Source organism: Epinephelus moara, chromosome 15 (genome assembly GCF_006386435.1).
Source record: "Epinephelus moara isolate mb chromosome 15, YSFRI_EMoa_1.0, whole genome shotgun sequence".
Taxonomy (NCBI): Eukaryota; Metazoa; Chordata; class Actinopteri; order Perciformes; family Serranidae; genus Epinephelus; species Epinephelus moara.
The window spans coordinates 8,006,482-8,021,306 of record NC_065520.1 but is presented as its reverse complement, the minus strand read 5'-3'; the positions used below and the strand labels follow the sequence as shown (position 1 = coordinate 8,021,306).

General features: G+C 39.9%; 1 protein-coding gene across 1 annotated transcript in view; it reads left to right on the top strand.

Annotated features, from left to right (window-relative positions):
• Nucleotides 1–3,939: 3,939 nt before the first annotated feature.
• Nucleotides 3,940–14,825, top strand: part of LOC126401986 (dipeptidyl peptidase 4-like) — an 18,207-nt gene continuing 7,321 nt past the window's right edge. The window contains exons 1-14 of the mRNA XM_050063600.1: nucleotides 3,940–4,130; nucleotides 4,238–4,325; nucleotides 4,814–4,912; nucleotides 7,797–7,888; nucleotides 8,060–8,134; nucleotides 8,226–8,278; nucleotides 8,484–8,556; nucleotides 8,768–8,888; nucleotides 9,842–9,996; nucleotides 10,097–10,194; nucleotides 10,292–10,421; nucleotides 12,308–12,346; nucleotides 12,530–12,628; nucleotides 12,783–12,853. Of these exons, the coding sequence (XP_049919557.1) occupies nucleotides 4,128–4,130; nucleotides 4,238–4,325; nucleotides 4,814–4,912; nucleotides 7,797–7,888; nucleotides 8,060–8,134; nucleotides 8,226–8,278; nucleotides 8,484–8,556; nucleotides 8,768–8,888; nucleotides 9,842–9,996; nucleotides 10,097–10,194; nucleotides 10,292–10,421; nucleotides 12,308–12,346; nucleotides 12,530–12,628; nucleotides 12,783–12,853 (1,196 nt within the window). The 5' untranslated portion in view covers nucleotides 3,940–4,127. The remainder of the gene's footprint in view (nucleotides 4,131–4,237; nucleotides 4,326–4,813; nucleotides 4,913–7,796; nucleotides 7,889–8,059; nucleotides 8,135–8,225; nucleotides 8,279–8,483; nucleotides 8,557–8,767; nucleotides 8,889–9,841; nucleotides 9,997–10,096; nucleotides 10,195–10,291; nucleotides 10,422–12,307; nucleotides 12,347–12,529; nucleotides 12,629–12,782; nucleotides 12,854–14,825) is intronic.

Here is a 14,825-nt window from a genome sequence, read left to right as displayed (position 1 = left end):
CCCAAACAATAACGTCCAAACTCTACTTAACCACAAGCCAAGAATGCAATTATAGTACTGACACTTACATAACATCTGTTTAAATCAAAGTCAAGGGCGTCTCTGTTTATCGCTGCGAATAAACACTGGACATTCCTCTTCGAAGAACTGGTAACAGTTGAGTGCAAATACCCAGCATCCATTGCAGCATATAAACAGTCAGATGTGCTCTCGCTATGATAAATGATTGTGTGCTTACGCTCAGTTTTATTAAGTTTGTGCAACATTTAACTCAGTTTGTCAGTGTTGCACACAAAAGCATTTTGAATATGGACTTTTCCATTGTTCATATTTCAACTAAAAAGATTCATCAACAATTTTCAAGTGTTTCAAGTGTTTCAGCTATTTAATTCTCTGTTTTATGTCATTTAAAATAAATAACCTTGAGGTTTAGAATACTGGTCAGACAAAACTAGACATTTTAAAGTATTTTAGACTTTTAAAACTGTATTTGGCGTTTTTCTTTTTGATTAATAAAAAATACTCAGCAGGGTTATTAAATGATTAGTTAACAGTTGTAGGCCTTTTTCTTATTGTCAGTATATTTTTGTAATTTAATATTCTTTTGGTTTGTTGATTGCCATATTTCCCAAGTTTTTAAATCACGAGAGAGAAAAATATCAATGTAACCCTACACTTAGAATTCATAACAGAGAAAATAACCTATGAAACACTTGTACAGACACTTACATGACTGTTCAATCACAGCTCTCTCAGTCTCTGTAATGCCTCAATGGCTGTTTCCATTCTCATTTATTCCCCCTCTTTTTACTGCCCCATGTCTGTCTCTCTGTGTCTCCACACACCAACAATCTATCCAGTGAGACCAAATGTGTTCAAAGTGACACCTATAAACGATTTTAGTTGTGCGGAGGTAAATGGAGGCATCTATGTAGTAATGCTCTTCAAACAAGCTGTGCTGCATTAGGAAAGACATCCACTGTCTGTTTGTTTGCTGAGGACGTCCGGTGTGAAGGGAACAAGTGCACAATATGATGCCTATTCCCAATAAAGGCACAGCTTTATATTTGTTAAGCTTTTAACAGGCTTTTAGCATTGACTGTGACTGGTCAGCGCTTACGCACAAAGTGGAAAACTTCCACAGTCTGTGGCAACATGGACCAAAGTTGACTTTACTTTTAGTCCTCCTGCTCCAAAGTGTGTTCAACGCTTTCTTGTAAAAAGATCAGTCTGTTCTCATAATATGCTGCTTTTTGAGTTTTCACCCTTGTGTCCCACAGTCGGTGACATAGTTCTCACACTTCCTAAAGGAACTAGGCTGAAGCAGGAAGGATATTAATGATTATGTAAATACAGTGTATGCATTTTATGGCATTTATGAGTTTATTAGCCTTCATACCAGCTGTTATCAGTCACACAACAGTTATGTGAAGTCATCCAATGCAGAAGTGGACTGGTCATTCCTCAATGTTACTCAAGTCCTCTGAGTTACAGAAAATGTAGCCTCCTAGATCACTAACAAGGCTAAGAGTCTACAGCCATGCAGGCTGCTGCGTGAGGCTGCCCTTGGATGGATGATACATGGATTTTGCCTTTCGAGCACTCAAAGTGCTTTTACACCTTTACACTCCATGTACATGCCACATTCACCCACTGGTGCCCAAGGCTACCATCAATTAAACATTCACACACACTTACACTGAGTGTAATTTGGGGTTCAGTGTCTTGCCCAATAGTGCAGCCAAGGATCGACGACCCTTGCTACCTACTGAGCCACAGCCGCCTGGGCACATAGGTACAGTAGTGCTTTGAGCTAAATGCTAACATCAGCATGTTAACATGCTCACATTGACCATGCTAGCATGCTGATGTTTAGTAGGTATACTGTTTGCCATATTCATCCTCTCAGTTTAGCCTGTTAGCATGCTAACATTTGCTAAATAACATTAAACACTAAGTACAGCTGAGGCTGATGGCAAGGACATCAGTTTTGCAGGTACGTATGTGGTCCTGATGATGGCGCTACATGTCAAGGTGAGGGATCACCAACTACAATTTAGGGACATGAATACATGTTGAATTTTATGGCAGTCCATCCCTTCATTGTTAACTGACAGTTAACTCAGTCCACAAATGTCAATCTCATGCTGGCTCCAAGCAGCAACCTCCGAGGCTGAAAAATAAAGCCAATGCGAAAGTGCCAAAAACTGCAGTTCCTCTAAAGGCCACTTGAGGCTGGCTACAAAACAGAGTCAATCCCCACAGACCCCCATGTTAAAATGTCCAACTTTACAGCATAAATAAACATGTTCACAGCCTGGTACAAAAAACATTTTGGTCTCTATAGCTAATTTCAACATTCATGACAATGGAACAGGGGGTGAATTTTTTTTTTTTACTCACCCGTTTACATTTCATTGAGGCCCAAAATTACCCATATTTACGGGCAGGGCTGCCTGAGTGATAGGCTCTCTGTGAAGCGTTGCAGCACTCTGTGAGTCAGATCCAACCCTCGCTCCTCTGCAGCGCTATCCTCTCCAAATATGGTCACATCTGGATCCAAAAAAAAACAAGATGGCAACGGCCAAAACTCAAGGCTTCAAAGTGGGAGTCCACATGCCAATGGGTGACGTCACTGTAGCTTTGTCCATTATTATATACAGTTAATGACTCGCACAAAAGAGGAAAGTCAAGAGTACATCCTCTGGGGACCATGACTGTATGTACCAAATTTCTTAGCTATCCATACAATAGTTGTGTAGATATTTCAGTCTGGACCAAAGTGGTGGACCAACCGGCAGAGATGTAACATCAAATGCCTCATGTATTTTTCAGGGCTGTTAAATGGCCATTTGTTTCCCAATCATGAATATGTCAGCACTGAGTTCATAAAATACTGGGACACATAATCTCATGCTGATAAGGTGTATTCAGGCAAATGGCTTTAGTCTTTTATTTGTCTTATCAAATCTGATAAAAGAGGAACTGGCAATAAACAGAGACAGATGAGTTAGAAAAGGATTTTTATGTTACAAGTAAAGCAACAAGGTCTACAATGTCTGTGAAATGTTCTATTAATTTGAATATTTGTCCATGTTTCACATTTCTTTTTATTTTCCTAAAAATATTTGTATTCATTAAAATTCATCAGTACATCCTCAGTTTCCCTACGTGCTACTAAAAGCTGTTTTCCAAGAATGTTCTCCACTCCGCCAGAAATAAACTCTGCTGGTCCATGATTTTATTCATTATTTCTTAATTTTTCTCGGCCTAAAAAGCACGTCCAGTCTAAAAATACACACATCCACCATTTAAAAATCCACCATGTCTAACTTTAAATTAGCAAATTAGCAAATGGAAGTCTGGAGTGGGTGCTTATGTGCTGGTGAATATCCTTCATTAGGTGGCATACTGCCTGAGCCATCTCTTATACTCTGCATATTAATTGTATTTTAAAGATGTATTTTATGTACAATATTCTGCATTCTGCTTTTCTTTCGGCATTTGTTTAGGTGGAATTTCTTTGCCTGGGCAGCTGCATGATAATAAGCAAACATAGTACCATGAGTCAGTGCCTGAGCCTGTCTGAGAGCTAACTGTGCAGCCACACTATGACTATTTCATGCTATTCTCTCAGTAAACGGAATAATCATAACATCCATGGACGTCTGGTGCTTGGTGGGAAGTCCCTGTTACACATGAGTAATGCATTTATTAATATACAGTATAAACTTGTTGCGGTTTTGAACAAAAAATGCAACTTGTTTTATGTAATTTGTTGTTTGCATGTAAAATAACAGTCATAAAATGTTTAAAAAGACGGCTTTATGGCCACGATTTTCATCGACGTATGAATGAATCAATGTTTTGAATAGCGGACAGTCTGGGGAACAACCTGACAGGCAGACGCACACTTCCTCAAAACACTGGAACACCATCAAAGCTGACGAACTTTACTCCGCCGGACATTTATTGTCCCACCTTTGAAACTTCAGTTGAGATAATATTTAACAGCAAAGCAGCTTATCTTCTAACTTTAGTGTTCTCCGCGCGTGCAGCCGCCCGGATCGATGGAGTTGTGATTTACACGGATATCGGTCACACACTTCACCTAAGCGCAGAAAACAATGGTTGGTGTTTGGTTTTATACTCACATGTCGATGGTATGTCGGGGTGAGCCTCACAGGGAGCATTTTTGGAGTGCTTTTCTGACTTTTGTCCGTTCAACTCTGCGCAGGTTTCCATCGCTAAGGTGCTCCTCGGAGTCTTTGGGGTGGCGGTGGTCGTCATTTTGATAGCGGTACCCACGGCTATATTTTTGAAAGGTAAGTCTTTGCTTTTAAATGATTCACATGTTGGCATTAGCGCATCATTTGTGATCCGACGCGCCATTAAACACATCCGAAGATAAGTGCATTACGCACGCGTCATTACGCATGATGCGTTAGGACCGATTTAAATTGCAATTCTTCACTGATGCACCAAAAATGTCCTAATGGAAACTGTTTTTTATTTCATGTATGGCGTAAATCAGGGTGTTACATCACAAAGGGGATCACAATTTAGTTTCTTTGATACAGCACGCGCCCTCAAATAGCATCACACTCACTCAGTACACACTGACAATTCCCATTATGACCCTCAAATACACACTGACGTAAGTAATATTCCACTTGTCATTATCAGTTACAGCCTTAACAGCACTGAGCTCGTTTTATGATGGTGATCACGGTGTGCGTGTGTTTGATATCATATCTGTAACTTGTGACCTTCAAGTTCCTGCCAAGCTCTAACTTTCTAATGTGTGTTTCAGAGGAGAAGGATGAGAACAAGAACAAGAGATCCTTCACCCTGGAGGATGTCTTCAACAATACACTGAAACCAAAGTCCTTTGGCATGAGGTGGATCTCAGGTGGGAGAATTAAACCTGTAAAAAGGAGCGTAAATGTGTCACTGAGGATACTTTATTATCCATCAGCTACAGTATTCTCCTTCTCTCTGGTTACTTATTGACTTGGATTGATCCCCTCATTTAAGTCCATGCATGTAAAAGTTTGTCTTGGGTGAGTTGGTACAAGAGACACACCAGAAAGGACGACCAATGTAACTGGGCTAGAAAGCCACAAAAAAGTCCACAGGCTGAGATCAATGCAAAAACTCAAATACATCCTCATTTTGATAGTCAAGGACTGAAATATTTGCTGCTGTTTTTACTCACTCTTTACCATTTTTATTTTGCACTTGAGCACCTTTTTTGTGCACAGATGCCTCCATAAATGGATTATTTTTGCATTGATCTCAGCATGTGGACTTTTTGTGGCTTTCTAGCCCAGTTACATTAGTGTGCAGGTATCTCCTCTGCCATCCTATGTGATTAAGGGAGCAGCCATTTTTGAAATTGTCCAGCGAAACGGGCTGTACTGTAATTCCTGGGGGCAATTGAGCACCATCAATTTACATCCACTGAAAGTGTTTGTTTTTGCCACTGACAGGCTCAGAATGTTATAACAAGTGTCTGACAAGATTAATGAAATGATCCCAACAGAGATAGACTGTTTTGTTTCAGAGTAAGATCCTTTTTGTTTAATAAGAAACAGACCCGAAATCACCATTGCCAAACACACCAGACTCCATTTAAATAAACAGCAATTTTAGCGTGTATAGAGCCAGCATGTCATTACATCCAACTGTTGAATTAATGGTTTATTTTAACCAAACCAGAGCTGGTGATTGTTGGAGCAGTGGAGAGATGAGCCAAGTCGGTAGTTGCGACAATTGTTTTGTTTCTATCATCGTTCAATGAAGTGCTTTGCAATGATAAAAACTACTGTTTCTTCGTCGATTTCGAGGTTGTTTCTGGTTAAAGGATCTTACTCTTTAACAAAAACGTCTATCACTGTAAGGATCTTTTCCATAATGTTGTCAGGCACTTAGTATGACAATCTGTACCTGTCAGTGTCAAAAACACTTTCAGTGAACATAAAATGATGGTGCTCAATTGCCTGCAAGGATTACATTGAAGCCTGTTTCACTGCTGCAGGTTGTGATGGTCTTTCTCATTAATGAACCAATCTCAAAAATTGTTGTTCCGATTAGTCATTTACATCCAATAACATGGAAAATAGGGTCCAAGTGGAATATACTGAAATGACCCTTTAAGGAATGATCAAATCACTATGAGTATATGTGATGAGTTAACACTTGAAGAATCATCAGTGAATGACTGTAAATCTGTGTGCAACCAAATTAGCTGGGATCAAGGAGCAGGAACAGAAAAATGCATTTCAAAAGCAAAATCAGAACAGAAACTAGTCGGTCAGCAACACTTTGCCCACCAACGCTGAATTTTATGGACGTACGATAGACTCACAAGAAACAGATTGTTTTTTTAAAAAAAACAAAGAATGGTTAGGGCACCCAGTAGCTGAGCGGGGGTCCCATGTACAAAAGCATTGTTCTTGCTGCAGCGGCCAGGGGTTCGATTTCAACCCATTGCCCTCTGCTGCATGTCATCCCCTTTTTTTCTTCCCCCCTTTCATGTGAAAAATCTGTCCTGTCAAATAAGACAAATGCCAGAAAAAATCATCAAAAAAAAAAAAAAAGAATGGTCAAAATCTGTGCAGCAGATGCCAAGATATCGACACCTTTAGTTGCAAGTATGTAAAAGTAAAAGTTGGGCCGTGCAATTCCCAAAATGTAACTCAGGAGAAGTAATTTGTTTTTTTTTCTTAATAACTTGCAGGCCTGTATGGGCTCATTCCACGAAACAGACCAGTACATAATGGGAATCCACTCCACACAGCTGGTGCACAGATGTCTACCGAGTCATTAATGCCTTTAAAATATGACTGGATGGACACTTTGTTTGAGAGATGCTGTCAAGCATCGATTTTAAAGTGTAATATGCTGATTCTAAGTTATACAATATAGATTAGACTAGGGGCGTCAAACATACACTCAGTGGGCATGAACTAACCTGCCAAAGGGTCCAATCCGGCCCACTGGATGACTCTGTACACCTGATATTGAAGCACTTGTTAAGGCTTAGAGGTGCCAGGTTTCAGGAGCAAGTTAAACACTGAGTGGTGTGTAAAATAGTGCTTCAGAGGTTTTTCAACCCTGACCAGAATACAGTTCTCATGGAACCCTATATTCAGAGTACAAATTGTACAATGACAATCAGGGAGGGGGTCTGCTCTTTGTCTAAGGCGCAAAGGATACCCAGTACAGTGCAGGTGCATGCCTCAGTAAACTGAAGTCTTACAATCCTTACTGTATCTTGCTTGTCTGCAGTCTGTGGATGATTATAGATCAAATCCACTACACAAGCTCCTGGGGCATGTACCAATAACAACTGTTGTAGTCAGGGGCCGCAACAAATTATGCAAGAGCACATGCTAGCAAATCAGACCCACACACAACAACAACAACAACAACAACAACAACAACAACAACAGCAGCAGCAGCGCTGTACCAGAACCAAAGACTTGACTTAATCGTATTTGGGAGGCCATGTTCTTCCCTGGTTCCTCCCAAAGGAGCACCACTGGCAGAGTGGCCATTTAAGTGTTAACCAATCACATAAACTTGATTATCTCTTAATGGTGAGCAGCAAGAATTCATGAAACATCCTGCATTCATTCATAAATAATCATGATCCATGCATTTGTATTATTTGCATGTGTTTTGAACCATTATTATTAAGTGTTAGGCTGATGTCTTTAGGGATTTGTTTGCTTGCCCCATGATTTAAATCTAATATTCAATTTTGCACGTGGTTTTTCTCACCTTCACAGATCATGAGTTTCTGAATAAGTCCCAGGGCTCAGTCTTCCTCCAGAACATCCTCACAGGAGGGTCAGAGGAGTTCTTGAGCAAAGACAAGTTTGTAAGTCGTGCTTCTCGTTTGCGTCTGTATGCATCTTTTGTGTCAGCAACATAAACCACATGAAATCAGCATGGAAACTACATACCTATCCAAACAAATGCAGTGTTGTCTGTGAGGTCATGAGCAGGGTTCTATGAAACTCTCACAACAGATTTCTTCTTCCCTACACAGGATGAAAAGAATGCTTATGATTATCAGCTGTCCGCTGACCACAAATATGTTGCATTCATGAGCAACCATTCCAAGGTACACTAAGCTTTTAGTCACTTAAATCTGATGCATATTCTCATAAAGTGATAACACCACAGCGTTGTCTTTTTTTTTTTTGTCCCATTAGCTGTGGCGGCATTCATTTACAGCTTCATATTCACTTTATGACCTGGAGTTGAAGTAAGTACTTGAACAATGTGTTTTCATTGCTTTATTTTTACACCTACACAAAGTATTTTGCTTCCTATAGATGGTTAAATGTTTGCACTCATAATAATGCAATGCACTCCAGTTAAAAGCATCGGCCAAATGGTCTATGTTTTGCATTTAAAGTGGAATATTGCTTTTGAAATAAAATAATAGTACATTTTTCACTTTGTTTCAGAAAATTTTTCACACCATCTGACATTCCTGACGAAGTCCAGTACTTTGCTTGGGCTCCTCAAGGGCACAAACTGGTAAGCCTGGACACACAAATGATTGGTTGTATGTGCATAACTTTGAGTGACATTTCAGCTTTGAAGTGGGTGATAGACGAGGCAATCGAGCACAACCCTTACCAAACACTTGAGCAGAGCAAAAAGGCTCAAACTGTGTTTGTTAGGGTTCAGAAAACAAACCAAGCTGTCTCTACTGAATGATTTATTTATATTTTTCTTGTATTTTCAGGCCTATGTTTGGAAAAATAATGTGTATATAAAGACTAGCCCCGGGTCGCCCTCACGGCAAGTCACTTTCAATGGGGAGGAGAATCTGATTTTGAATGGGATCCCGGACTGGGTGTATGAAGGTAAGTGGCACATTGTGTAGATAATTCATGTATGTCAAACAATAAGGGCCCATTTCCACCTGGTATTAAAGGAAAACTTCTGTATTTTCAACCTAGACCCTTTAACATGTGATGTGTATCTCGCTATAAATTATCTAGAATGACATCTGATCCACTGGCCTTTGCCTCATACAGATCACATTTTAATGTCAGGTTTAAATACTGAATAAACTAACTGGGAATTAACTTGAGTTACTGACTTAAGTACATTGACAACAGCTACCAAAATAAGACATTAACACATAAAGGGTTGGATACAAACATACAAAGTATCAATGGTTGAAACTTTAGTACTATTCTGGTGTACCTGTATATCCATTTTATGCTTATTTATACTTGTACCATTGGTCTCTAACCTTTGGGGCTTGTGACCCCTTGGAAAAAAATTGTATCTGTTTGGGGTCTTTGTCACATTTTAGATGTCTATTAATTGTTTCACCAAAGTACTGTATGAGACCTTTTACATTCTCAGATGAGTTACAACCATTCTATAATCTGTACTTTTCTGAGTCAGTGGTGCTTGAAGAAGTTTCACTTCCGTATACTTTTTACACTACACACATATTGTCTTCTTATCAGGAAATGATAGTGTGACACTGTAGTACAGATTTACCATACAAGTTTTCGTGAAATCCTTTCTTCTCCAGCATGTCACATCAGGAAGGAGCAAATAACTGTCCTTGTTTATGACAATGCATTTTGTAAGTAGGATAGTTAAATAATCACATAAAACAAGACTGATGAAATTCTTCAGCTGCAGTAAGAACCTGCATACGAAAACAGCAACATGCAGCCTACAGGTTCATCAATACATGTATTTTTTAGCACAGGTGTTGTAGTGGGAATTGAACCCTAAACCTGACCCCCAATGCAGTCCTGAATCCTAACTCATCTCCACACTTTCCCCCTTCCAGAGGAAATGTTCTCATCCGGTCAGGGCTTCTGGTGGTCACCTGGAGGGAAGTACGTGGCTTATGCTCAGTTCAACGACACAGAGGTCCATAGTATAGAGTACTCCTGGTATGGCGACAACCAGTACCCCAGCACTGTTTCCATTCCATATCCAAAGGTGGGACATCCATCTAGGGCTTGTTTGACTCCAACAAGCTTGTACTCGGATCTTTGGATCGCATGTCAATAAGTGTATCTTACGTTGTTTTCTTGTGCAGCCTGGTACTCCCAACCCTATTGTGAAACTGTTTGTTGTGGACACTGACAACGTAACAAGTATTACTGAGGTTGTTGTTCCAGCCCCATTCAGCATGAGGTAATCAAACAGCCTCTATTATTTTCTTTAGCTTTGTATCAAGAAATGGAAATCAGAAACAGACAACAAAGTGCCATCTTTTTTTTCTTGCCCTCAGTGAGCACTACTTGGCCACTGTTACTTGGGTGACAGATGAACGTATTGCTGTCCAATGGCTGAAGAGAGTACAAAACCACCTCATCTTACAGATCTACAATTTTAGTGAATCTACGTGGGATCGCGCTGAGGTGAAACATGATGTTATGAACAATTATTATTGTTTTTCTACATTAGAGCAATGTATAGCATTAAATTTTACACTGGTGTTACACACAGTTACTTTCTTTGTGTAATGCTAGTGTAAAATTGCAAGCAGCTATTGATGACTTTTCAGCACACAAAACATTTCAGTACCAATAAAACCTACACACAGCAACACTGTTTACTGAAAGTGGGGATATGGTCAGGTTTTATAGATATGTAAGTAGTTTATTTTGTCTAAATTGCCTTCATTTCAACTGCTAACCAGCTGCCATGCATTGCTGAGCTGAATGCAGCCACACATAATTCTTTATATGATTATGGGATAGGTCAACATTGTTCAAGTCTGTCTTTAAACAAAATTCACATTGTCATATGTACACTGAAAAAGTTATTTGTAGATGTAAGTGTTCCTCTTATTCATACTAGCTGTGAAAATATCTCTTCCTGAAGCAATAACTAATGCAGTGGCTCCATGTGGCTGTGCATAGACACATTGATGTTTTGAGCTCAATGCTAATATCAGTACTAACTGCAACAGCGCACATAGAGGAGACTGAAACATGTCTCCAAATTTCTACTTTAAAAAAACTGGTTTCAATTGACAACGATATGCCAAAAAGTTGCTGTATAGCTGGTTGCACCAACGATAAATCCAAAAACGCTTATGTCCGATTTCTATCCCTGCCATGTCGTAAGAAAAAGAGAAGATAGCAGCTCAGGCTTTGGCTTCAAGTTACAGATCGACTGGCCAGCATTGTGTCCACGCTAACTCTATGTCCCCTTTTGGTGAAAAGAAATGCGCTTTTACATAAGGAGAGAAACAGGAAAATGGTGGAAAGCTGTATTGTAGCAGGTAAACCAAGGCGTTCACACTGCGATTTAAGGCACAAAATAAACATGAATATTTACTGTCATTATTGTAAATGATGCTGGTGACAGTTACTACTGATGAACAACTAACGTTAGCTTGAGTGCGAGGCTGCTGCAGTACAGTCTTACAGTACAGCAGCATGACTGTCATCTCCAATTAAATCTCTGCCAAAAATCAAACAGTTGGCTAAATAACAGGTTGGTTATTTACAGACAACACTTGGCCTAACCATATCTGGTGATTTCATCAAATAAAGATGTCCAAAAATGTAATATCCAGCCACTGTGTTGAGTCATTGATCCACCTGGATGGAAGAAGACTGGAGGGACACAACGGTTATCAACCTTAACATATTGAGGTATCTGAGAAGCTTAGGTTCAGGCAAGGGTGCAAAGCAATTATTAGACATGTCTATAAAACAAATGTTTGATTAACAAGAAATAAATGCATACAGACGTGTCAAAATTATAATCCAAACACATGTCAAATTGCATTGATATCAATAGGATCTTTGGGTTTGCATGCCCAAAAGGGGGACGCTACCTTGACATTTTGCGATGTACACATACGTGCCGGTCTTAGCAAGGCTAAAAATGCATTCCAGTATATGGACAACAGGGACACATGCAGCAACCTTTAACACTTGAAAAGTACATACTGTCATCTGAGTATTGTTTTACCACAGACTTATGTCAACCTATCCTTTAAACTACTACTAATTTTCCTGAGCTCCATGTCACAAACTCTTACTGTACACTTCTTTGTTGGTGATCAAAGTGGCGCTTACACTGTTGGTTTTTAAATTAACCTGGTTGAAAAAAGTTCAGACATGTTCAGCTTGACGCAAAGAAAGGCCTTGCCACCTGTACATTTTCCATGTCAGGTTTCAAAATTAATTTCTGTGTTGCAATGTCTCTTTGTATTTACACTGATAAGGCTGCTATACTGTTATAAAGTCTTTCTTATTGCAGTAATAAAAACTGGTTGTATTTCTTACAGCATCTGGAGGTGAAAAGTTCCACTGGATGGATTGGACGGGTATGTCCAGCACACTTTTAAAGGATATTCAATATCTTTCTTTTCATGAATTCCATGAAAAGACCAAAGCCATACTTCTAACAAGTATTGTATGTGTATCCATAGCCTTACAAATACGTGCCACTGAGTTCTTTTGTTGTTAAAAAGTCAGAGAATATATGATAACACACTTGTTCTTCCTAGTTCTCTCCACCAGAGCCAGTTTTTGCTGCTGACAAGAACAGCTACTACCTGTTGATGAGCGACACCAAAGAATACAAGCACATCCATCATGTCGTTGGGGTAGGCAGAATGATCTATTTTAGCCAGTGGTCCAATATTATACCAGCCAAATGAGTTCTTTGTTGAGACTTGTAGAATATCACACATATTGCACAATATCAAAAAATGTTTTAGCATGTTCCCACCCACTCATAGTCTGTTCTGACTCATGCAGGGCAAAGCTACACCAATCACTTCTGGAGAATGGGAAGTCATTGACATTCTGAAAGTAACTGCAGATAGTGTGTAAGTTGTTCATCATCTGCATACAGATGTATACACACCCATAATACCTGACATGCACACAACTTCTCTCTTATAGGACAAAGCATAACGGACAGTTCAAAACTGTAGGACTGTACAGTAGGTTTGGTAAAGAACTTGGCACTTTAATCCTATGGGCGCGAACGACGCATAGTGCGTCCAAATTCACACCTGTTCTTCTCTATGGATTTTCTCCGCGACCGTGCGTCATAGCGAGAAGCCACACATATCATGTGAAACAGCAGAACCATAGCTTTCCGACAAGACCAGGCACTTGTTAGTAGTCCAATGTTTTCACAGCAGAAAAAAAATGACAATGTTACACTAAAATTATGTATAACAAAGCTTTCATACAGCTTTCCACACACATTACTCTTGGATGGATTACTCACGAATGCAGGGTCGCACAGAAATGCCACACATATCACATGAAAGCGCAGCAGCAGAGCTTTCCAGTGATACCACACACATCATTGTACTGTCATCCTATCATGCTATAAATACAGATCAATTGTCTACAAAATAAAATCCTGACGAATTTCTTTACAATCCATTATACAGATCTTGTTATCAGTCACTTCATATAGTGAGGAATATCGTATCTTACCACATCTTAGGGGGCGATCACACAGAGATGAAACGCTAGAAGCGCGACACCAGTAAAACAATTTTTTTTCCTATGATACGGTGATACAGCGCATCTGATGGCGTTCAAGCGTCTTTTTAGACAGGCGTTTTTCCGGCGTCTTTTTAGACACGCATTTTTAGACGCACGTAGATGCTGAAAAGTTAAAATATTTTCAACTTTTTGAGCGTCAACGCGAGTAGCACCATTTGTCACTGTTGTCATTGGCCCAGGCAGCCAATCAAATCCTCCTTCCTGTTTTGTTGTGGCAGTTACGGCAGTTTGGTCAGTTACGGCAGTTTACGGCAGTTACGAGTGACAGACAACACAATACAATCCGAAGAGGAGAAATTTATCCTGACAGTATTTGATTTTTAAGAATTATACAACACACGCACACCTCAGTACTCGAACAAACACAGGAGGAGACACGCATGGAGCTGTGCGAGCACCGCAACGAATTTGTCTGGTGAATACAATGTAATTGACTACGACGATATCGTCATAGCAGCTAGTTAACTTTCAGACAGTGGGATATGTGAGAGGGCTGGTGACCTTATTTCGTAGTTCACAGTGTTTGTGCTGCATTTTTATGTATGAAAAGTGCTATATAAACAAAGTTGGATTTGATTTGATAGCTCGTGATAGTTTCATGTAAGCTAGTACTGTCTCTACTGTCTTTGAGGGAAACACTATATTCAAGGGGAGAGATAGGGAGATGACAGGAGGTGTGTGTGTGTGTGTGTGTGTTGCGCACGCATCCCCACTCCACAGGCGCTCCTTGCTGGTTTTTTTGTCTAGCACATTGAATAAGCGCTTCCAGTGTTTCAAGCGTCTTTGAAGCATTCGCGTCTCTAGCGTCTCCTTTCTGTGTGATCACCCCCTTAGACTTGCGTGTGTTTCTCCCTGTCTATCCATGTTTGTAGTCCAGCTTTCAAGATGCAAATATCTCCATATTGTCCAGTTGACACTCCATCAAACTTTGTATGACAAGACCAGCACACTTCCCCTTTGCGCACCCAGACAACTGTAGCCTAATTATGCATGCATGACAGGGCAGTAGTCAGCATATACATTGAAGGGGGACACGTCCCCCCCAATGCCCAAAATGTCCCCCCAATTTTTTTTCATTGCAAAGTGGCAAATATTATGCATGTTTCTTTCAGATAAAACACATTTTTGACTTGTGAATGAGTCAATGGAATTTCTTGCAATAATGAAAAAATACTGGCAATCATGTCCGCCTGGCACAAACCATATGTTTTGGACAACTGTGAAGTGACAGAATGTCCCACCATCATGGTTCTTATATTGCCTGATTCCAGAGAG